At 37.7% G+C, this 25,362-nt stretch overlaps 1 protein-coding gene across 3 annotated transcripts in view; it reads left to right on the top strand.

Moving 5' to 3' along the window:
- Positions 1-25,362, top strand: part of Atad2b (ATPase family AAA domain containing 2B) — a 134,207-nt gene that overhangs the window by 13,636 nt on the left and 95,209 nt on the right. For all 3 annotated transcript variants that reach the window (XM_051181697.1, XM_051181696.1, XM_051181695.1), the window contains exons 2-9: positions 4,422-4,573; positions 7,040-7,089; positions 7,485-7,638; positions 10,453-10,555; positions 11,745-11,853; positions 15,588-15,704; positions 22,835-22,910; positions 25,250-25,348. In XM_051181697.1, the coding sequence (XP_051037654.1) occupies positions 4,422-4,573; positions 7,040-7,089; positions 7,485-7,638; positions 10,453-10,555; positions 11,745-11,853; positions 15,588-15,704; positions 22,835-22,910; positions 25,250-25,348 (860 nt within the window). The remainder of the gene's footprint in view (positions 1-4,421; positions 4,574-7,039; positions 7,090-7,484; positions 7,639-10,452; positions 10,556-11,744; positions 11,854-15,587; positions 15,705-22,834; positions 22,911-25,249; positions 25,349-25,362) is intronic.

Genomic DNA, 25,362 nt, shown 5'->3' with positions numbered 1-25,362 from the left:
AGTTTTTCAATAAATGTTTGTTAGTTTAGTTTATTTTCTTAGTCTAAGAATTTTCCTACTCATGGATTTTAATTACTCTGACAGATTGCTAAATGGTTGTGGGTAGATTGCATAATCTCTCTGAAATATCTTTGTCATGAAACTAGTAACACCTACCCTCAAAGGGTTAGGTTATAATTAGCTAATGAAGTGCTTTGAAGATGAAAAAGCTAAGGTTGAGCATTATGATCAACCTATTAAAGGTAAATTGTTAGTATCAGGTTTGTAGATAAAAAGCTTTCCCAAGCCTTAAAGTTAATTAAACCGTGTAAAGTAATTATTTTGTACCTATTTACATCTGGTTATTTGTATTACCTAAATCATTAGATTCTTTTGGAAGGATTCTTTGTAATACTGTTTATGTTGAGGTTTGGTCTTTTGAGGCAACATTTTACCAAAGCCCTGGCTTCCTGGAACTCATTATGTAGACCAGGCTGGCCTCAACTCATAGAGATTTGCCTTCTCCTGCTTCCTTAATGATGGGGTCAAAGCCATTCACTGTCATTACTGGCTCCTAGGTGTTTTCTTTTTTTTTTTTTTTCTTTATTTTGGTAATTTATTAGCTAGATAAGGGACTAGCTAGGTAACTTATCTCCAAACCTTAGTATTTACTCTGTTAAAGGATGGGGTTAAAGGCAGGGAGGCCAGCCTGGTCTACAGAGTGAGTTCCAGGACAGCTATGCAAAGGAAAAAAAAAAAGTTTCCCTCAGACTGCTGTCTAAATACCACTTGCATCAGAACTTACCTGTATTAGTCATCATATAATATAACCTGCTGAACTAGAATCTCTGCAGGTGGAGTGAGTCTAACAAGGGTCTCTAAACGATGCTTAGTATGCAAAAGTTTAAGGACCTGAGGTAAATGAGATAAATAACGCAGTTCAAATATCAACTGAGGTGCATCATCCTAAATGTTTTTTTTTTTTTTTTTGAGACAAGGTCTCACTTTGTAGCTAGACTAGCTTTGAGTTTGTGATTTTCTTGCTGTTGGGATTTCAGGCATATGCTACCATATCTGGTTCCTTTGTTTAGTCTGTAATTGCTTTTCTTTTTGTGTTGTCAGTATTAATATGTATGGCCTTAAAAATAGTAAACGCTACAGAAAACCACAACCAATTGAAAGCATGCAGCTTGGAGCCAAGTCCCAATGGATATATCTAGAAAACACTCCTGCACCTAAGGATAAGGAAACATTGTGGAATAGAGGGGACAGATTGCTGTGACATTGTATCTTCTAGTAAAGTCAGAAGCTGTACTCATAAAATCTCACCAAATGACTGCCCAAACATGAACTGAATAAGGATGACCCACTAGACATATGAAACTGGACTGGGTAAACCCAAGAATCCTCAGTCTTTCACAAAGAAATATATACACAGTGGAGGAAAGCTGGAAGCAGGAGGGGCTGTCTTCTTAGGGAAGAGCATACCAATTGGTTGTCCAGTGTCAAATGGTCAGCTCTGAAAACATATGTACAAGTAACTTTCCAAGGACTGAGTAGAATGTATGAGTACTCATACATGCATATATATATATATACATATATGTATGTGTGTATGTATATATTTATGTATGTATGTATGTATAACATTGTACATTCAGTAATAAAAAAGAGGCCACGAATGTGAAGGAAAGCAGGGAGAAGTGTATGGGACAGTTTGGAGGGAGAAAAGGTTAAGGAGAAATGTTGAAAAAAAAAAAAAAAAAAAAAAAAGAAAATCAAAGTTCATGGCATCCAGGCACACATTGAATGTAGCACGTGGATGGCAAAGGCAGGCAGATCTCTATGAGTTTGAGGCCAGCATGGTTCTAGGGAAACTTTTTCTATTAAATGGATGCCTTTCGAATGTACATGGACACCTTTAATCATATATTTTCTAGAAACATTTTTCTTTTTCTTGGTGGTAATTCATGGATACTAGGCACTACCACTGCGCTACATTGTCAGCTCTTAGTAACTATATCTTCACTACTGTAATACAGATATCCTGCTTTGGGAAATTGTAAAGATGTGTATTTATGAGCTGGATAGTTTTAGTTCATTTTCTTAAATATATAGCATAAAAGAAAACAATTAGATTTTTCTAAAGGATTATAATTTTCTTGAGAGAGGGACTCCTTGTTTCCCAGGTTGCCCTTGACCCGTTAAGCAGCCTTCTACCTCAGCCTCCTATGCCTAGATTTAGATTTTCTTAAATATTTTTATGTTAGGCATATTTCTGCTGGTTATATATGCCTTTGAAATACTTATCTAGGATGGCTTATGATAACTTTTTCTCATTTTGTGGTGTTGCAGATAAAACCTAGGGCCATTTTTGTTGTTGAGATCCAAACTCATGTAGCAGAGGAGGCTAGCCTTGAACTATTGATCCACCTGGCCCAACTTTCAAGTACTGGGTGATATAGGTGTATATCACCATTTCTAACTGTTGTTGTTATCCCTGCTTTAAAAAACTATATATTATATACTATGTAAATATATATAGTATATATAATTACATATAATTATATATAATATTACCATGCTTGCATGTGCCTGTACACACACACACACACACACACACACACACTCACACACACGGTTGAAATCCTCCTATCTTAGTTTCCTAGGTTTTGGGATTACATGTATGAGCCACCATGCCTGATTAAATAAATGTATTGATAATATTAGAAGCCAGGTTTATTTCTGAGAAGGGTTTATAGGTGTAGAAGGGGAAGAGACAGGGAGGATTTAAGATGTTGGATATGAATTAGCAGTGTTGGGATAAGCCCATATCTTTTATTATGTATGGTTTTAGAAATAGATATGTATATGTTTGTGGTTAATGTTTTTGGTTCTCTTTTCTGAGAGGGCTCACTATCAGTTAAACTCCAGTAAAAGCAAGTACACTTAGTAGTACCTAGTTCTTGGTTTCCAAATACCATCTTTTACCAAAGGAACAAGGATTCCTTGCAGAAATTTGTAGAGCCAAAAAGGGAATTCACAAAATGAGTCCTGAGAATTCTTCTGTAAAAAAGTATGTCGAATGATGGTGTGTATCAAAAGTTATAGGAATCACTTTTTAAGGGGCTCCCATTGTTGCCAACCTTGAGCAACAAAATAAAAATGAAGTGTTATGTAGTATAGAGAATCCATGAGTCTATATGTGATAGAAATGATGAGTAAGTTAGTGGGGAAGGAGGGCATTTCCTCTTAAAGCAAAATGCCAACTAAAAATGTAGAAAGAGTGATGCAGGTAGACAAGTGTCACTGTTAGACCAGGTCTCCATGGAACCCACCTTTAATCCAGCACTTGGGTTGGAGGCGGGGGCAGAAGCAGTCAGATCTTTGAGTCTGAGGCCAGATTGGTATACAGAGCCAGTTCCAGGACAGCCAAGGCTACACAGAGAAACCTTGGTGGGGGTCGGGGGGAAGTAACTGTCACAGGAAGCTTTGGGTAAGTTATCAGAATATTATGTAGTAAAGCAAATGGGGAAAACCAACTTGCCCTGGTGATTATGGTCAAGTGATGGGGATAGGGGGAGTGCAGTGTACACAGCATAATGTCCATACAATTTCTTCTAACATGTGTAGCCTCAGTCAGATTATGAGGAAAATAACCTAGACCCAGACTGATGGGTTGGCTTAGCAAATGAAAGCTGTTACTTGTCTGTCCTTCCCCCTTTTCCTTCATCCTCATTTCCCTTCCCCTTTATTTCTTGTGGGTTTTGAAGGAAGGGTAGTAGTGTAGCTCTAGAACTCAACTGTGTAGTTCTGGCTGTTTTCACATTTGAGATAATCCTCTTGCTTCAGGTAGGATTACAGGTGTGGTTTTTTGAGACAGGGTTTCTCTGTGTAGTTCTGGCTGTCCTGGAACTTCCAAGCTGGCCTCGTACTCACAGAGATAAGTCTGCCTCTGTGTCATGTTGGGATCAAAGGCATGTGCTACCACATCTTGTTGAGAACTTTGTATTCATATAGTCAAGCTTGTTAAAGAGAATTAAAGGCAGACTTTGTTGCAAAGTGAAGGAAAAGGGGATCTGACTGTGCATTGTGCTCCTGGGGAGGATATTGAACTTGACAGGATTGTTGTAGAGAAACTTGGTAAAATTTGAATAGACTGGCTCTGTGTTATGATTTCCTAAAAAGGAAGATTCCATGGTAGTAAAGTGTCCTTGCTTTGGGATTTGTATTCTGGAATATTTAGATGAGCATGGGGGATGTTACAGAGATAAATATACACCCCAAGCAGTCATAAAATTTCCTTTCTCCTTTCCAATTTTTGAGACAGTAACACTGTCTAGGCTAGTTAAAATTCTCTCTATATTAATTAAAACAAAGAACATTATCTAAGTATTATTCTTGATAGGAATAATACATAAATTTTTATTGCTGTGTTTCAGAAAGCTGAAGTTGACGGTAGCTTAAGTGATAGCCACGTATCTCCTCCAGCCAAACGCACTTTGAAACAACCTGATTCTGTTTGCAAAGACAAATCAAAATCACGAAATACTGGTCAGCGAGAGGAATGGAACATACCAACTGGGCAGGCCAGGTGAGAAGGGAGAGTTCATTATTTTTTCTTTTCTATTTTTAAATTTTGTTGTGATTTAGGGCTAATATTGGTGTTAATTTCCTTGAAAAATGAAAGTTTCTTTTAAATACTCACTTATAATTTATATTAGACTTATTTTAAGCTTTCTGTAATTTTGATTTTCCTTATATGCTGTAAAATGTATTTGTTTTATAAAGACATGTATAACATGTATAATATAACTAGAAATTATTATTACTAAAAGAATAGGGATTTTGATGGGTCTTGAATGTACATGAATATCATTCTTAGTTTCTTTTTTAGCCCTACTTGTTTTAAACATTTAATTTGTGCATATATGTGTGTGTGTGTGTGTGTGTGTGTGTGTGTGTGTGTGTGTGTGGATGAGTGCACTGTAGTGGGCATGTAGAGGTTAAAGTACAACTTGCAGGAATCTGTTCTCTTCCTTCATGTAGATCTTGGGGATCACACTTAGGTTGTTTGATGGCAAAGATTTTTATCAACAGAGCCACCTCACTAGACTACGTATGTATGTATGTATAGATAGAATTTCTTTGTGTAACACCCCTAGCTGTCTCAGAACTCACTCTCTAGATCAGGCTAGTCTTGAGTTCACAGAAATCCAATAAAAGCATGCGCTACTACCACCTGGCTTATTTTTCATACAGAGTCTCATATAACCCAGGCTAGCCTAGAACTCCTTATGTATTGAGGCTGGCCTTGAACTCTTGATCTTCCTTCGTCTTGTGACTCCCAAGTGCTGAGGTTCTAAGAGTGCATTACTGTGCCCAGCTCTTCTTTGTAAAGAGAAATGATGCTAATGATTATTACTGTCAGGCTCTTGGACTGCTTGAAATTTTTGTTTTCCTTTTGCTTCTGCCTCCTGGTGAGGTGGTGGTACTTGGTTTGGGGTGGGAGTAGGGAGGGTGGGGGTTATGCAATGCTGAAAACTGAACACATCCCCAGCTTTCTTTTGGAAGCAGCTTTTTCATTAGCAACAAAGAAAGAACCAAGTAAGCTCTGTTTCCTATAGAGCTGTGCTTTTTTCTCCCAATGATGTTGTGTTGTTCAGAAAAGCTTCACTTTTTTTTTTCCCAAAATTTATTTGGCACTAAGACCTGTGAATAAACTGATAATTTGCAAATAAACTGAGTTCATGTTTTGTTGGGATCAATGCCAAAGTGTACTTATGAGTTAATAAAAGTGATTCTTCTGTAGTTTTAAGTTGATTTTGAGAATGATTTTGGAGCATTCCAGAAAAGTATTGTGTATCAGCAACATGTTAGAAGACATGTACTTCATCAGCTTTATGCTCACACCTGTATACCAGAAGTATCATGCATATGATGTTTAAAGGTGCTAAAGAAAACATTTTATTTTTGAGAGTATATTAATTTTTAAAAAATAATTTATTTAAATTTATTTTATGTGCATTGGTGTGGAGGTGGCAGATCCCCTAGAACTGGAGTTACAGACAGTTGTGCACTACCATGTGTGGGAATTGAACCCAGGTCCTCTGGAAGAGTAGCCAGTGCTCTAAACCACTGAGCCACCTCTCCAACCCCATTGAGAATATATTAAGACAGACTTTTTATTTTCTATAGAGAAGGGGGAATAGGTCTGTGTGTGTGTGTGTGTGTGTGTGTGTGTGTGTGTGTTTTAATAGATTAAAGATGTAACATAGCCTGATACATAATTTTTATTAAATATTTTACATAATTTTTTATTAAGTAGTTTTGATATCTAAGTATTTCTTTCCTCTCTTACAGTTTGTTTGAATATATTTGTCATAGCTTGGAATTTATTTTCTCAATGAAGACTATAGCAATCTGTTCCCTTGACTCCTTATGGTCTTGGTTAAATTTATGCTGCTTAACCCTAATCTTTTAATAGGATTTGAATTGGTACAGTTGACAACAAAGTTAATTCAGTTTATAATTTGTTATTGAAAATTTTCCTGAAATAATGAAATGTCTCTTAGTATATTTTATTAATATGTTACCAAAGTAAAAGATGTTTGTAACGAGTATGGTTTTTTTCCCGCCCACCGCCTGGTCTTGTCCTGCTGCCGCTCCAGCCCCAAATAATGCACAGAGACTCTGTATTTGATATTATGCTATTGGCCAGGTACTTGTTTCTTATCGGCTAGCTCTGTCTTAAGTATTAACCCATTTCTGCTGATTTATGTATTTCTCTTACCGGGGAGCCGGCCGGCATACTGCTTTCTCCAGACTCTCCATCTTGACTCCTCCTTCCTACTTCCTATTTCCTCCTATCTTCTTTTCCTATTGGCCAACAGTGCTTTATTCATTAACCAGTATGAGAAACATATCCAAATTACATCTCCCATCAGATGTTATTTTGTGGAAAATGTTAACATTTTAAAGATGGATAATTACAGCCTTATTATTTTCTTGCTTATTTAAACAAATATTGATATATTAAATATATTTATTTGTATTCTAGGTTAACTTCTCAGCCTGGTACTACATTACCAAACGGACATAGTAGCTTGTGTAAGTATCCTGCTGGGAAATTAGCTAATATTGAAATTCTTACAGTGGTGTTAGGTTAAGCATGAAAGTGGACAAAAGTGTAGCCATTTACTTTTGCTTTTATTACTTCTTTTTATGGTATTGGGGATTGAACTGTGATCTCCTGCATGGCCCAAAAATTCCCTACTTCTGAGATATACATTCTAACCCCTTAGAGTGATTTAATAGTATATTCAGTATAGAGCTAGAAATGATTTGATTTTATTCATAGCAAAAATATTAAAATTGAGAATTTTGATTAATATTAAAGCCATTTAAGAGATTATATTCAGTTTTTACAGCCTTTTAAATTTTTTCTTTTCCTATTTTCATTTTTTTGTACTGTGCTCTTTGAAATGAAAATCTCTCTCTTGCAGCCCTTCGAAGCCATCCCCTTCGAGGGGAAAAGAAAGGAGATGGCGACCTTTCATGTATAAATGGTGACATGGAAGTCAGAAAAAGTTGTCGGTCCAGGAAAAACAGATTTGAAAGTGTGAATCAGAGTTTATTATTTGATCAACTAGTAAATAGGTATGAGTGTTTACGCATTAAGCAGTTTCATTTAATTTTTTGAGTTTTAAGCTATTTCTGTGTGTGCATGTGTTGTGTTTGTGTATATGTGCACATTTTTTTGAATGTGAATGGGAAGTCCAGTGGAGAAGAAAGGTTGGCTGAGTGTTTTCCTCAATTGCTCTATACCTTAATTTCTGAGACAGGGTCTCTAACTGACTCTGAAGCAAATCAAAGCTAGATTGGCTATCTGTTGGCTCCAGGTCCTTTTTTTGCTACTATAACAGAATGTCAGTTTTCTAAATATAAGACATTTAATTTATAGTTGAATATTATTCCATTGTGTATATGGATTATAGTCTCATTATCCATTCATTCCTCAGTTGAAGAATGTATAGGTTGTTTATTTCCTCTCTGTTGTGACTAGAGCAGCAATGAACATGGCTGAGCAATTATCTCTGGGGTAGGATGTTGGGTCCTTCAGACATGGATGCCAAGGAGTGGTATAGTTGGGTGATATGGTAGATTTATTTTAGCCTTTTTGATAATTCTACACACTGCTATCTAGAGTGGCTATCCCAGCTGGCAGTTCCACCAATAATGAATGAGGGTTCTCCCCCCCCCCCCACTTCTTCAGCATTTGTTATTGGTTGTTTTGTTAGGGTAAGATGAAATCACGAAGTTGTTTTGATTTAGCCCTTCCCTACTTGTTAGGTACAATTAACTTTTTTTTTGGGGGGGGTTTTGGGGGACAGGGTCTCTCTGTATAACCTGACTGTCTTGTCTGTCTGCCCACCAGCCCATCCATCCATCCATCCATCCATCCATCCATCCATCCATCCATCCATCCATCCATCCTAGAACTTGCTTTGTAGGCCAGGCTAGCCTCTTAAGTCAGATATCCTCCAGCCTGTGCCTTCATAGGGCAGACATCTGTGAACAAATTACTGTTTATAATTTTATGTGTATGAGTGTTTTGCCTAAATGTAAATGCACTGTATATGTCTTGTGCCTGTGGAGGCCAGAATAGGGTGCTGGATCAATTCTGGATAATTGTATGCTACCATGTGGGTGCTGAGAATCAAACCTGGGTCCCCTGGAAAAGCAGTTAGTGCCTTAACTGCTGAACCATCTGTTGGGCCTCTCTTATCAACTTTTAATGTCCGATCCCTTGTTGCATTGAAGATTAAGGTCTCAGTCCTACAACTTCGAAGCATAGTCAGACCATACATATATCATCTTCCTTGGTTTTACTGTGTCTTATAATGGACTAGAGAGAGGGGTTAATGTCAACTTTGTTTATAAGTTTTATTACTAAGTGCCATAGAACAGGATCTAGTCACACTTTAAATGTTATAGAAGTATTCGTTAGAAGCATAACACAGCCAGATGTGGTGCAGGAGGCTTAGTCAAGAAGACCTCAAAGGATGGCACAGTACTCGGGAGGCAGTGGATCTCTGTGAGCTGGAGGCCAGCCTGCTCTAGAGTGAGTACCAGGACAGCCAGGGCTGATACACAGAGAAGCCTGTCTCGAAAAACAAACAAAATAAACAACAACTAAACAAACAAACAAAACAAAGAAGAAGATCTCAAGTTCAAGGCTAGTTTGGACTACATAGCAAGTTTTCTGGGCTATATTGTGAAACCTGTCTAAGAAAACCTAATAAAACAAACAAAACAAAACAAATAAAAGTAAGTTATTTTGGATTAAGATATCAGTGTTTTTCTTTAATTTAAAGATCTCTGTTCAATTAATTTTATTGGCCCAACTTTTTACATATATATCCTCTTTTAATATGAAGTTGTTAAAAAAAAAAAAAAGATTCAGTTTTTTCCCCCTCAGTACTATGAATCTGATAGTTGTTTGTCATGATATTATGGTGGTATTTTTGTTTTCTTTCTTTTTTAAAAATAATTTATGTGCTTTAGTGTGTAGGTATCAGATTCTTTGGAACTGGAATTACAGGTAGTTGTTAGCTGCCATGTGGGTGCTGGGAGTTGAACCCAGGTCCTTTGGAAGAGCAGCTACTTAGCTGTTCTCCAACTACTTCCTTCCTTTTTTGCAACAGGTCTCACTATGTAGCCTGGTTGGCCTGAAGCTCACTATGTAGATAAGGTTGGTCTTGAATTTATAGTCATCCACCTGTCTTTGCCTCCTGAGTGGCAAATGGTATTCACCACACCTGGCCTAGTTTTAAAACTTTAATATTAAATTAATTTTATCAAAGAATATTTATTTCAATAAATTTATAAATTAAAAATAAATATTAAAACTTTTGAAATTTTAATAAACATGTTTATTTTGAGCCTTATAAACAAAAGGTTTATAATTTAAAAATTTTAATAGATAAAAGTTGAAGTGATTATTTTCATTTCTTTTTTAAAAAAAGTATTTTATGTGTGTTGTGTTTGTTTGTATGTATATATACATTGCCAGTGAAGGGCATAAGAGGGCTTGGGTTACATGTGTTTGTGAGCTACCAGATATGGGTGTTGGGAATTGTCCTCTAACAGAACAATTTCACCTTTTAATACAGTATCTCACTGTTTTAGTCCTAGCTGACCTCATACTATGTGGACCAGGATGGTCTTGAACTCACATAACTGCTTCCTGTGTGCTAGGATTAAAGGTGTGCTACACCACACCTGGCCATCTTGTTTTATAAATTGGGAATTGTGTTTTGATGAATTCTGATTATGAAAGTTATTCATTTGAGATAATATACACTTACTTATTAAGAGATAGATGAGTACTGTTTTGTTGATCCCTTTAATGTGTCTGATATGATACATGTGCCCACTGTTATCTAAACTCACTTTATTATGTGACTGTAGTACTGCTGAAGCTGTATTACAAGAAATGGATAATATTAATATCCGACGAAATCGTCGATCAGGAGAAGTAGAAAGGCTTCGAATGTGGACAGATACAGAATTTGTGAGTATTTAACTGTGGCAACCTCTGCAAGTATTTTCTTTCCTCCTCTTCTAGTTGTCTTTTTAGTTTTCATTCAAGTATAAGTGTATGTGTGAATGGGTACCCACAGAGCTATAAGAAGGCATTGGATCCTGTGGAGCTGGAGTCATAGTTGGTTGTGAATCCCCTGATGTGGGTGCTGGGAAGTGAACTTGTGCTCTTTGGAGGAAAAGTAATAACTCTTAACTGTTTAGACATCTCTTCAGTCTCCAGAGTAGTTTTCTTTATACTTGCAAAGAATTAGAAACCCAGAAAGAGGATGAGCAACAGTCGATTGATTTCCTCAAACCCTAGTGTCTACTGTCTTCTCTCTCCTGTCCTCTTCTCCTGGTATGTAGCAAATGATGACCTTGAACTTCTGTCCCCTGCTTCCAGACATGTACTATCATTATCAAGCCTGATTTATGGAATGCTGCAGATGGTACCCAGGGCATTGTGCATGTGAGGCAAGCACTCTATGAACTGAGCAATGTTCTCAGCCTAATTGCAGATTAAATAATTTATTTTATTTTATGTTCATTGGTGTTTTGCCTGCATGTATGTATGTGAGGGTGTTGGATGCCCTGGGACTGGAGATAACAGACAGTTGTGAGCTGCCATGTGTATGATAGGAATTGAACCTGGGTGCTCTGGAAGAGCAGCCAGTGTTGTTAACTGCTGAGCTATCTCCCTGTTCCTGGATGTCAGAATTTTTTAAGTGAACAATTGTTTACTCCTCTACTCATGCTTGTTTGGGATTTTACTGCTTGCTCTCTTCTGGCTGCTGCTGCTTCCTCTTCAAACCCCTCACTTGAAGTTCCTTTTCTTTTTGCCCCATGTTTTTACTTCCCTCAGTTTTTTTTCCTCTCCCCTTTTTCCAAAAATAAAATAAAATTAAACAAAATTAAAAAAAAAAAGAGCCTCATGGAGTTGAATCTAAGGCCTTGTATATATTAAATAGCGCTATGAACTAATTCATATCCTAATCCCTATTGTTTCCTCTTTTTCTCCTTTATACTTGTTGAATTTAGGAAGCTATTTTTCCCCATGAATTTGTGACTTGTAAGTAGATGCTCAATAAATTATATTGAGCAAGAACAATTTATTTATTGAATTTTTTATAACAGTACAAATGCTATATTAATATTTGACAAATTTATTTCTTTAAAAGGAAAATATGGATATGTATTCAAGAGTAAAAAGGCGAAGAAAATCATTGAGAAGAAATAGTTATGGGATACAGAATCATCATGAAGTTTCTACTGAGGGCGAGGAAGAAGGTCCGTAAAGCCATTTGCGATGGAAAAACTAGAAATCTGTTGGGAGGGAAGAAGAGAGATACAATAGATAAGTAATTAGAGTAGGGTTGTTTTGCTTTTTTTTTTCTTTTTCCTTTTAGGGTTATATTGTACAATTTGAAGTAATTTAAATTTATCTGGCATCTGAACTTTCATTTCCTTTGGTTGGCAAAATGAAGTGTCTATTGAGTTCACTAGTGTGAAGAAGATTTGGCTGTGGGTTAGTCTGCCCAGGAGATTAGCCCTCTTGTTTTACTGAAGGCACCTTTTTTTATCCCCCCTTCTTCTTTCTTCTGAGATGACAGCTTTTGGATCTGCCTATGTAGCTTTTGGAGCCTGTTTTGGAACTCACTCAGTAGTTCCAGGCTGGCCTGGAACTCACAGAGATTCTCCGGTCTCTGTCTCCCGAGTGCTGGGACTAAAGACGTATGCTACCAATGTGCTGCTTGGTGTTGTGATTTTTGCCTTTACATACAAAAACTGAATATGTAGAGGTTCCAATATAATTTTTGTTCATACTACACAGTGTGCTGTTTATTTATTTATTTATTTTATATAACCAAGTCCATTTAAATGAAAACAAACATTTATACACAATATTTGGGAATTTGGGCATCGTTCTTTCCAAACTACTTCCTGCTGGTAAGGGGTGCTGTCATGGGGGATTCTAAGAAGATGCAGAAATCCTGGCTCTAGTCTGTAAGGCTGCTTTGTCCAGCTGTTTTGAATGTAGGATCACCTGGTACTCTGTTTCTGGCTTGATCAAACCACATTAGTCTGGAAGGAATCCACAGCTTTTCATTTTCTGTGGAAACAAAAATAGAAATCCTTTTCCTCAGTAACTTGTCCTTCAACTTAAATTTTGGAGTCAAAGCATTTTTTTTATTTAATTTATTATTTTACATGTCAATCCCAGTTCTCCCTCCTTTTTTCCCTCCTCTCCCTCCTTGTCTCCCTCCTTCTCTCCCTTTTACCCTCTCTGCCTTCTCACATGCACCCTAACCACCCTTCCGTCCCATCCCCCCATCCCAATTCCATATGTAGGGGAATGCCATCCAGTTGGGGTCATATAGATCTGACAGGTCATGTGAAGTAGGGACTAGGGCTTCTCTCCTGTCTCTAGGTTAAGGCAGTTATCCCTCCATGGGGGATGTGTTAGCAAGGTCCTTTTGTGCACCAGGGATACATCCTGGCTCCACTGTCTGAGGTCCCTTAGATTGCTCAGTCCTTCTGGCTGAGACCCATATTCAGGGGGGCCTGAATCAGTCCCATGCTGGCTTCCCAGCTATCAGTCGGGTGGCCTGTTAGCTCCTCCTTGTTCAGTTAAGCTGTCTCTATGAGTTTCTGCAGCCTGGTCTTGTCCTCTCCATCTGCATCTGGGTTCTAGTTCGACTCAGTGTTTATGTATGGGCGTTTGCTCCTGTTTCCAACAGGTATTAGATGAGGGCTCCATGGATAAGTTAGTTGTTGATCTCACATCCGGGAAGGGCATTTATGGTAGCCTTTTCCTCACAGAGCCGGGAAGGGACAAGTCCCACAGTGTGCTGTTTTACAAAGTCTTTTAAAAATTGTTTTTCTTGAAGTATTAGAAAACTTATTAAAGCATAGGTATTTTATACTATTATTTAGATAAGTAGTAGTATATTCGCTGACTTCATGTGTAAGCTAACAGTAAGAAATGTCAGACTGTAAATAAACTTTAACTTGTTATGACTAAATATAAAGACATACACATTTAATTTTTTACTTCACTTCATATCATTCATTGGTACCTTTAACATTTTTCCATGCTTTTATATTATTTTTGCAGTTTCTGTAGTTAAAAAGTTGTACACATACATGTTATAGCATAGCTATAGATAAACTAGTGCATTATAATTTAATTTTTTTGTCTAGATGATTATCATGGTATGATCTCTTGCTGGGTGGTATTGGCCCATGCCTTTATTCTCAGCACTCAAGAGGTAGAGTCAGGCAGATCTCTGTGAGTTCAAGGCCAACCTGGTCTACAGAGTGAGTTCCAGGGCAGATTCCAAAGCCACAGAGAAACTCTTGTTTAAAAAAAAAAAAAAAAAAAAAAAAAAAAAAAAAGAAATCTTTTATGTCATTAACTATATAGCTTCAGTACCCTTAAAGTCTGTGTCCCGATGCCTTTTAGTTTTTACCTAAGTTTTCCTACTAAAATGTGATCAGTTATGCAGTTATGCTTAATTATTACCAACAGGCCTAGCAAACTGTTACACTGGCAACAAAAAGTTGTACATTTCTTCAGCATCTACCTTAAATAAGAGTAGTTCTTTGATGCGGGAACTGGAATTGATAAGTAAAATAAGCTTGTTTTTAATTTAAATTAAAAAATTACATACATACATACATACATACCTTTGAATTAAGTGTGATTTAAGCACTGACCAGGCATTGTTTTTAATTGTGCATGGACTGGGGGCCAGGGAAGTGGTTCAGTTAGTCAGTGGATTTCATTTAGAGAGCACCTAGCACAGCATGATTGAGATGAGGTAGCATGTTCCTCTAATTCCAGCATTCAAAGAGAGGGGCAAGGAGATCAGGGGCCCAAGCTCATTTTTAGCAGAGTTTGAGGTAGGCCAGGGTACATGAGAACCCAGTCTTTAAAAAAAAAAAAAGTTTTTGTACACTGATTAAGATTTTCTGCACTTTGAAAACAATTTGTTTTTGTTTTTTGAGACAGTTTCTCTGTGTAACAGTCTTTGCTGTCCTAGAACTCACTATGTAGACTAGGCTGGCCTTGAATTTACAGAGATCTACCTTCCTCTGCCTCCTGAGTGCTGGGATTATAGGTGTGTGCCATCACTGCCTGGTTAGTTATAAAAATTTTTGTTTTTTTTTCAGACAGGTTCTCATATAGCTAGGTTGGCTTTAAGTTCATATGTAGCAGAGGATAACCTTGACTTTCTGACTCACCATCATCTTCCTAGTGATAGGATTATAGGAGTTTGCCATCATGACCGTATTTACTTATTTGTTTGTTTTAACTCATTTATTTTTTATTTAGCTATGCATGGTGGTATACATCTTCAGTCCCAGCATTCAGAAGGTACAGGCAGGAGGATCACTGTGAGTTCAAGGCTGGTCTGATTTACATAGTTTGGTGCTATCTCAAACAAGACAACAAACAAAAGATTTTATTTTTTTTATTGTATGAGTGTTTTGTCTTAAAAACAAACAAACAAACAAAAAAAACCCCAAAACAACAACAACAAAAAAATAAATCTCCCAAGAAAATCAAGACACTGAGTATGATGATCACAGTGGCTTGCTATTTATTTGTTCATTCTCTCATCTATCCATCCATTTATTCAATTTTGAGGATGGGTCTCATTGTGTAACTCTGGCTGTCCTAGAACTCACTATGCAGACCAGGTTGGCATCAAACTTGCAGAGATCTATTTCCTCTGCCTCTGAGTGCTGGTATCAAAGGGATCAAAGATGTGCAACACTACACCTGGCCCACAGTGGTTTATTTTCTCAGAATTGTATTGATCATTGGTAAGAAGAAGTTTGATTTTATATTTACCTAGGTTTATTTTTGGTTATGCTAGTTTTTGCTATTATCTATCAAACTATTAACAGTTTAATAGTCACGTATGCAGAAAAAAAATGGATAAAAGTAAATAGTTGTAGAATAGAACTACACCTGTGGATTAAAGTGTTTTATCTTTTTCATATATGGAAACTAGAATCTCAAGAGGAGGATGGAGACATAGAAGTTGAAGAGGCAGAAGGAGAAGAAAATGATAGACCATATAATTTGAGACAAAGAAAAACAGTGGATCGATACCAAGCACCTCCAATAGGTAGGTGACTCCAAACAACTTCTTTGTTTTTTGTAACTGAGTAGCTCTACCAAAGTTAGAGCTATACCACTAGGCTCAGTGGTATAGTCCTATGGTCTTTGCTGGTCAGGAAGGTGAAGTTAAAAGGATCGCTTGAGCCCAGGTGTTCATCTTTGGTAAGACCTCCCACCCCTTCAAAAATCAAATCAAAACAAAACAACAGTGCTGAATTTAAAATAATGCGGTCTCTTGTAAATCCTGTGCTTCTTTTTCTGCATACTTCTGTGTACACATGCAGCTGACAGCTAAGGTCTGTTGGCAGTGCTGAGTCATGCCCGGCGGAGTCACTTGTTCTTCCTTTTATTCCTTTGGCTACTGACTACTTACTACTAGCTGTGTGCATAGATTTGCCTGTATGTTTTGTTCTGTGTTTTTGTTTTGTTGGCAGGAATTAAATGTAGGGTTTTGCGCATGCTGGTTAAGTGCTTTGTCATCAAGACAATCTCTTTTGTGATATTTTATTTACTTACTATAATGTTTTCCAGAATCTTTTTTGCTTAGAATTAAAAAAAAATTATTTCGACCAAGCGTGGTGGTATAGTCCTTTAACCTCAGCACTCAAGAGGCAGAGGCAAGTGGGTCTCTTGTGAGTTTGAAGCCAACCTGATCTATATAGAGAGTTCTAGAGTTGCCAGGACTATGTAGTGAGACCCTGTCTCCAAGAAAAAAAAATTGTTTTATGTGTATGGGTGTTTTGCTTGCAAATGTGTCTGTGCATACATGTATGCCTGTGCATCATGTGTATTCCTGGTGCCCACAAGGGCCAGTAGAGAATTCCCTGTTACAGATGGTTGTAAGCTGCCATGTGAGTGCTGGGACTCAAACTTGGGGCAACTGGAAGAGCAGCTAGTGCTTTTAACCACTGAACCACCTCTTCAGCCCCTTTATACTCTAAAGTTGTGATTGGTAGAAGTTTGCTAGTTTTCTCTAGAGGTCTTTTAAGTTTTCAGGCATCCCTCTGTTCTTGTTAAGAGTCATTGTTTCAGCTGAGAGAGTGTGTTTTAGTAGAAAAAAGGTTGGAAATCATTATTATGATGTTTTGTTCTGGTTGTTTTTTCTTTTTCTGAACCTAATTGAAATAATGTCCAAAGCATGTATTTGTATTCTACAATTTGACAAACTCTGTAATATGTACATACCTGGGAAGATATCAAATAATTATGACAAGGAATATACTCATTAATGCCCAGCCCCCAGATTTCCTCAAACCACTTGTGTGTATTCTACTCTGTCATTTGTGTCTCCCTTGTATTAATCTTTGCGGTACTTATCTATTTGCTGTCACTTTAAATCAGCTTTACATGTTTTTGATTTTATATAAATGAAATTACAAGTGTTTGCTTGTTTTCATTTTAATTTTTTTGAAATAGTCTCATTCTCAACCTTGATTTGTCTGGAAGTTACTGTGTAGCTTAGGCTGGCCTCAGATTTATGGTGATCATCCTTCCTCAGTTTCTCAAGTGGTGGAATTATAGGCACAAGCCACAATACCCAGTTTTGAAATACTAAAATACTAAATTGTTGCCTTTTCTTTCACTCAGAATAATTATTGTAATACTCATTATAGGTGTATACTATTTTATTAGTCATTTTTATGGATTAATTCTAGCTTTAGGTGTATTTGTACTTATCTTTAATATTAGCTCCAAGTCTGGGATAGAAGAAGGAGCTAGATTTTGAGGCCAGTAGGACTCTATAGGAGCCTGAGTCTTGCAAAACAAAACAAAACAAAAACAAAACCAAACAAGGTCAAACAGGCAAATTCTAAGAGCATAGTGGGTAGGTTAGGCTTGTATATTTAATTTTATAAAAGATTACCCATTTTCCTAGAATGGTTGTGACATTTTCATTTAGATTTTATGCTCCCAGCCAGGGCTACATAGAGATATCCTGTCTTATTCTTCACTAAAGAAAAGAGTTCATGTTCCTAGCATAACTCTTGATCATTCTAGCATTGAGAAGCAGAGGTAGGTGGTTATCTATGGATTTGACAACAGCCTGGTCTGCAGAGTAAGTTCTAGGCCAGCTAGAGAATGAGACCCTGTCTCAAAGAAAAAGTTTGTGCTCCAGAGCTGGTGAGATGGCTGAACAGTAAAGGCATTTGCTGACAAAACCTGACAGGCTGAGTTAGAACCACAGAGCTCACATTAATGTGGCAAGAGAAAACTAACTACAGATAGTAAACTAGTTGTGAAAATTGATTCTTGCCAATGCTTGTTATGACTAGTCTAATTAGTATGGCTCTGTGCGTGTTTGTAGGGGCGCAGGGCATCGAATTTAGGAGTTTGTGCACTCCCCAAAAGTGTTCTAGCACTAAGCAGGATCCCCCATCTCATCACCCTTCCCCACATACACACACACACAAGGTCTTACTAAGCATGCATGGTCTCACTAAGTTGCAAGGCTGGCCTTGAACTAATTTGTAGACCAGGCAGGCCTTGAATTTGTACCTCTCCTGTCTTCCCAAGTAGCTGGGAATCATAGGCAAGACCCAGTTATAGTAGGGTGTGTATTGGAGTTTTAGTTTGAGTCTCTCTAATGAGGTTGAGCATTTTCTCATGTTTACTTGCCAGCGGTAAATGTTTGTGTGTGTGTGTGTGTGTGTGTGTGTGTGTGTGCACGCGTGCGCACATGTGTATGTGAGTGTATGTGTATGTGTGTGTAAATATCAACATCAGTGTCTTCATCATGTGTGTGTATCAACATCAGTGTGTTCATCAATCATTGTAATAGCTGGTTACTTTGTTTTTGTTGTTATGATATAAGCACCAAGGCTAAAGGCATCTTATGGAAGATTTTATTTGGGCTTATAGTTCCAGAGGGAGAGGCCATAATGGTGGGGGAGGCGTGGTAGCAGGCAGCTGGAAGCCAAGAGATCACATTTTTAATCACATGGTGGAAGCAGAAAGTAAGCTGTGAATGAGATGAGGCTATAAATTCTCAAAGCCCACTCCTAGTGACATGTATCTTTCACCAAGACTCATTCCTAAAGGTTCCATAACCTTTCCAAACAGCATTACCAACTGGTCTTCTAATATCTGAGTCTATGGCAACTATTCCTTATTCTGTTCCTTCTTCCCATGCCCATGAAATGCATTTAGTCTAACTTCAACACTTTTAGCTGAGATCCCATGTAAAAGAAAAAACAAATTACATGTTTCCAATATGCAATGGCATGGAATATACTTCCCCACTCCAAAAGAAAAATGGGGACATCACGAGGAAATACTGGACCAAAGCAGGACAGAAACCTAGTAGGAAACACCAAATCCTGTAGCTACATGTCTTTTATCTGTGACTTTAGTTTTAAAGGGCTTAGATGGCTTTCCCCCTCCAGCTTTGCTATTATTATCTCTTGGACTGATTTCACTCCTGTATGCAGCTCTCTGTCTCATGGCTCTAGCATCTCCAACATCTTGAAGTCTCCTACAACCCAGGTTTCACTTTCACAGCTGCACATAATAGATTCTCAGGACCCTTTTCTGATAGCAGCTTCACATTATTACATGTTGTTTAGTCTCAGCGATTCTCTGGAACTGCACAGGAAGACTCTACAGCACGTTCACTCTTGCATTTATTTATTTATTTGTTTGTTTGTTTGTCTTTTAAAGGAGGTCTGGTAAAGTTTTATTAAAGGAAACTTTACTGGTTTATTTTCCACCAGTCTGTTCTGGCATGCTTCTAGTAATATTAGAATCACCTGGGTCATTGACAGCCAGTGTGCATCTCTGTAGTATTTTCCACATGCTCTGTCCAATTCAATATCATTGCCACTGTAGTGATGGATATCAGTTTTAGCCAACACAGTATAGTGTTCTATTTCAAATTTCTTCATAGCTGGACAGTGGTTGGCAAGGAGCACCAATTTCACTGTGCCCTGTCTGATCATCTTTAGGGTCTGTTTGTATCTCAGCACATACTTTTCACTTTTCATAACAAATTGGAACCTAGAGTTGATCAACTCCAAACACTTTTTTGTCTTCCTTGTGACCACTATCTTCCTTAGGTGCTGAACAACCCTCAGCCAAGACCAACCTCCAAGATGGCCAGGGAGTGAGAGAGGCATTTTTAATGCCTCAAAACCTAGTACCCTGTGGTTGATAATGCCATGTCTGGCTTCCATCTTGGTAGAATCTCATGCCCTTCAACTACATCAGTAGCAACTTTCCATACTGAAATAGTTGCTTTCTAGGAGCAAGCAACCCCTTAGGCTTTTTCCTATCATAAGTTAGAAGCTTGGCTGCTGTTTTTGTTGTTGCTGTGATAAAGAACCAGGACCAGGGCAACATATAAGAGAGTTTAATTGGGTCACAGTCTCTGACGACAGAGTGATCACATGGTAACTGGAGGCTGGAGCAGCAGTTGAGCACTTACATCTTGATTCACAAGTGGAAGACATGGAGAGCATATCACTTAATCATTTACTAAATACCCACCAACTGAGAACCAAGTGTTCAGATATCTGGGACTTACAGGGACATCTCTCAATCTACCACGGATGGATAGGGTCTTACACTCAAGGCACCTTTCTCATTGTTCCAGTGTAGAGTTGGCCTTTCCTCAACAATTGCAATCTTTTAGCATATGACCTGGATGTAACATTAAATGTCCTGGTGCTCTTTTTTCCCCAAAGTGTACATTTTGTATTTTTTCTATCCTTTTTGGTTTTTTAAAAATTGTAGATCTGCATACAAGTTATCAGTAATTACAATGATACCGAGTCAATCCTATATACTGTCTTAAAATTTCCTCCACCACAGAAAGCAGTTTATTTTAAATTTAATGTCTTTTTTTAGAGTTGACCAATATTTTTTATTATAATTCTTATTTAGAAATAATCTTATTTTACATATCAATCCCAGTTCCCTCTCTCTTCCATCCTCCCATGTCCCCTATCAACCCCCTCATCCCACCTCCATCCACCTATCAGGGAGGATGAGGCCTTCCATGGGGGATCATCAAAGTCTGTCATATCATTTGTGGGATGATCTAGGTCCTCCCCTGTGTATCTAGGCTGAGCTAGTAGCCCTCCATGGGTAATGGGCTCCCAGAGTCCATTCCTGCTCTAGGGATAAATACTGGTTCCACTCTCAGAGGTCCCATTGACTGTCTAGGTCTCCTAACTGACACCCGCATTCAGGATGCTTGGTTTGGTTCAATGCTGGTTCCCCAGTTTTACATCTGGGGTCTGTGTGCTCCCCCTTGGTCAGGTCAGCTATTTCCGTGGGTTTCTTCAGTGTGGTCTTTACCCCTTTGCTTGTCCCTCCCTCTTTACAACTGGATTCCAGGAGTTTGGCTCAGTGCTTAGCTGTGGATGTGTGCTTCTGCTTTCATCAGCTACTGGATGAATGCTCTAGGATGACATTTAAGGTAGTTCTCAATCTCATTATAGGGGAAGGGCATTTAAGTAGCCTCTGCACTATTGCTTAGAGTCTTATTTATTTATTAATTTATTTGTTTATTTGGGGGTCATCCTTGTGGATCTCTGGACATTTCCCTAGCGCTATATTTCTCTTTAAACCTATAATGGCTCCCACTATTATGGTATCTCTTTTCTTGCTGTCCTTTATTCCTCCTCTGTGTCAGTCTTCCTGATCCCTCTTGTTCTCCTCCCCTCCTCTTTCACCTACACCTCCCCATGCTGCCAATTTGCTCAGGAGCTCTTGTCATCTTGTCACTTTCCCCTTCTAAGGGGGACCATATATGTCTCTCTTAGGATCCTTCTTAGGACAGTAAGAGAAGGCAGCCAGATTCTTTATAAAATGATACATAAATGGTGTTCAGTCTAGTTGCTGGGAATATCCTCTCTGAAATCTCTTGAGCCAGGCCTCTAGAGTTTGTATTGCTGTCAGCATACTGACAACGTCACTATCTTCTAGGCTCCCAACTAGAATGTCCCACAGCCTTCTATAACCCTTCAAAACCAACATGGTCAGGTTTTTTCATAATAACAACCCCATTTTTCCTCGAATCAACTTCTGTATTAGTTACTTTTGTGTTACTGTGATAAAATACTATGATCAAAAGCAACTTAATGGAGAGTTTATTTGGGATTATGTGGTTTTAGAGGCATAGGTTGATGGCAGGCAGCTGAGGGTGGAAGAGAATTACACACAATGCTCAATGTCAGCCTCTGGCGTTCATGGAAGAATACACCTGCACACATGTGTTTGTGAGCCTTCAGCTCTCTGTCTCTAAGTCCTTGGCTGCTAAGGCTCATGCTTAAAATCCATGGCTAAGGTCTTTCTGTCTCTGAGTTATGTAGCTCACTGTAGTGTTGTAGTTCAGGCCTTGAGTCCATCTTGTAGTGCTTGGGCAGATTTCTAGGATAAATCCACATGTACTAGCCAGACTGGAGTTAGTCTGTGTGGTTTTACTGTGGCTGGTCTGGTCCTGGGATACAGGTAGTCCTGTGCTTCCTTGTATCTCTTTATTCCAAGTGGATTGTGTTCCTCTTTGTGCTCTGCTGCTTGGAGGTGGAGAGGTGTGAGGCAGGCAGTGTAAACTTTTTCTTCCTACTCTTTCTAGTACATGTTTTAATATTAATATTATTATGTAACCAAGTACTGTGATTCCTACCTGGTTTCTTAACTTCTGTGAAGGTATTTTCTTTTTTGGCTTTTTTGAGTCAGGGTTTTTCTGCATAGTCCTGCTTGCCTTGGAACTCCCTCTGTAGACCAGGCTGGCCTCAAAGTCACAGAGATCCACCTGCCTCTGCCTCCCAAATGCTGGGATTAAAGGTGTGCTACCACTACCCAGCTTGTGAAGATATTTTCGTACATAAAGATTTGTTTATATTTAGGCCTTTGTGGGGGATTATTCCTTGGATATTATTGTGCAGTCTTGTTCCCTACTACAAATTTTTAAAAATGGACTATACCTTTGGAAATATTAACATCTATTTAGAATGTTTATTTGAAGCAAAATAGTACTAATACAAAGTGTTTGTCTTTATTATGCTTCCAAACAAGAGGGTAGAAACCGAAGATAAATGGCTAGGTTTTCATAGAAAGTTAACAGTGGCAATTTATGCTTCTTTCATGCATGGGGTTATTAGTTTGCTATTATATCTACCTGTCTTTTTCTTTTAGTACCAGCTCATCAAAAAAAGAGGGAAAACACACTCTTTGATATTCATAGGTCGCCAGCAAGAAGAAGCCATATCAGGTAAGTTGTGCTTGATTTGAAAGAAGAGAATATTTGCATCTACTGATGAAAAAGGATACTTAATTGTATCCTTTCATTCTTCCCTCCTTCGTGGCTGTCTTCTATTCTTTCATTAGTGACATTTATCATCCTACATATGACTTGTTGTCGGTTCATAGTTTATTTTATTTTATTTTTTCTCATTTTTTTTTTTTTTTTTTTTTTTTTTTTTTTAAGCAGGGTTTCTCTGTATTGCTTTGCAACCTGTCTTGAAGTGCCATCAAAGCCTGGCCATAGTTTATTTTTAAATTTAATTTTTAATTAATTTAAATTTTCATGTCCTAAAGCAACACAGTCTCTGATGTCATAAGAGTTGATTGGAGAACATGTTGTCATTTTTTGAGACACTGACTAGTTTTTTTCCCTTGAGAAAACTAATTTTGCTTTTCTGCCCAGGCTTGACTGAAGTGTCTAGTTCACATGATTCTCCTGCTTCTCAGCTCCCGAGTAGCTGGGAATACAGATACTCATGCCAGTCATACTTGGGGAGTAGGTCTTTGATGCTTCTCTGTTTTATCCTTAAAAACAAAACAAAACTAGTAGCTACAGAGCTTTTGAAATTGAGAAATATGTCATTTTATTTTTATTAAGTTTTAGAGACAATTCCTTTCTATATTACCCTGGCTTGAATTTGTGGTGACCATCTTGCTTCTTCTTTTATAATTCCTATTTATAGATAGTCTTTTTGTGTTAATTTTTTTGATTTTTAAAACATATTCTGGGTAGTAATCCCCTATTTGATAAATCACTGGCAAGGATTTTCTTTCTCTAGGCTGTCTCTTCCCTCTGGTAATTGTGTCCTTTGTGATGTGGAAGCTTGCTTGCTTGCTTGTTTACCTGTTTGTTTGATTGAAACAAGGTCTCACAGTAGACCTCAGTTCATTCCCTATGTGCCGGGATAACTAGGCATACACCATTATACCCAGCCAGAAGTTTTTAAGTCTGATTTAGTTTTCTTGTTTGTGTCTGTATCTTGAAGTACACAATTTGAAAGAATGAAGAATTTCATTTGGTTGTGATAAATTCAGTCAGGACATGTTGAAAGGGTGCAATATTGTAAACTTTTAAAATTATTTTAGTTTCTAGATTAGTTATATAATAAATTTTTTTCTTCTGTTTTTTTTGACACAAGTTCTGTCTGTATAGGCACGACTACCCTGTAGACCAGGCAGGCCACGAACTAACATGCCTATCTCTCTTTGCCTCCCAAATGCTGGGATTAAAAGTGTTTTCTAAAGTGTCTGGTCAGTTATATAATAATTTAACACTATTATTTTTCTTTGGAATGACTCTAATCTAATAGATCTAGTTATTCCTTAATGTGCTTGTGATAATAAATTATTCCTTTTGTTTAGTTATTTTAGATATTTACATAAAATGGGTATTTTACCTGCATGTATGTCTGTGCAACACTTAATGCTTGGTGCCTCTGGAGGCTAGAAGAGGCCATTGGATCCCCTAGAACTGGAGTTACAGATAGCTGTGAGCCACCATGTGATTGCTGGGAATTGAACCTAGATCCTCTAGCAGCTACTCTTAACTGCTGAGCCATCTCCCCAGCCCCCTGTTTACTTATTTTGAGATAGGATCTTATTTTGTTGTCTAGGCTGGTGTTGGGCTCAAGAGATCCTCTTACCTCATGCTTTTTCCCAAATACCTAGGACTACAGATGTATACCATCAAGCCTGGCTAAGTATTTTTCATTAAAAATATTTTATGTATTGGTAAGATTTCAAACAGGGTAAAAGGGTCTTTAGTAGGAAGTAAAAGCCTTTATTTTCCTGTAAACAAGTATATTTACTTTTTAAAATGATTGAACTGTTTCTGATAATTTGGGAAAGGAAGAATAAAGAAGGTAAATGTCCTGTTTTTTGATATTGATACTTGTAACAATGACATTCTCTAAATTTGAGTGTAAGTTTGTTACTTGGCTACTTTCTAAACTTCCATATTTAAAAAATTAGAGCTGTCTATTCTCTTGTCATTCCTCTCTGTGGAGCTTACCACTTCATTCCTTGTGAGATGTGAACTGCATGAAGTCGGTGCTCTAAATAAACTTTTCTGTGTGAATAAATGGATTTTTCTCCCATGCTAATTATAGATATAAGAATGTGTTTTATAATGCTACCAGCAGGCTATGTCTTACCTCCGCTGTGGACTGCATTCCTAGGACCTTGGGGTTAAGAGTACCACCACCAAAGCAAGCAAGCAAGCACACACACAAAACAAAAGACACAGAAGACGGATTTTAGAAAGCTATAGACACCATAGTGGCTTTAATATTTTTCCTTTTCCAACAGGAGGAAAAAGCATGCTATTCATAGTAGTGATACAACTTCTTCTGATGAAGAACGCTTTGAAAGAAGGAAATCAAAAAGTATGGCAAGAGCAAGAAACAGGTCAGTAAATTCTT

Source organism: Phodopus roborovskii, unplaced genomic scaffold (assembly GCF_943737965.1).
Source record: "Phodopus roborovskii unplaced genomic scaffold, PHOROB, whole genome shotgun sequence".
In the NCBI taxonomy this organism is placed as follows: Eukaryota; Metazoa; Chordata; class Mammalia; order Rodentia; family Cricetidae; genus Phodopus; species Phodopus roborovskii.
The sequence above is the reverse complement of the archived record's forward strand: the minus strand, read 5'-3'. Positions and strand labels throughout refer to the sequence as shown.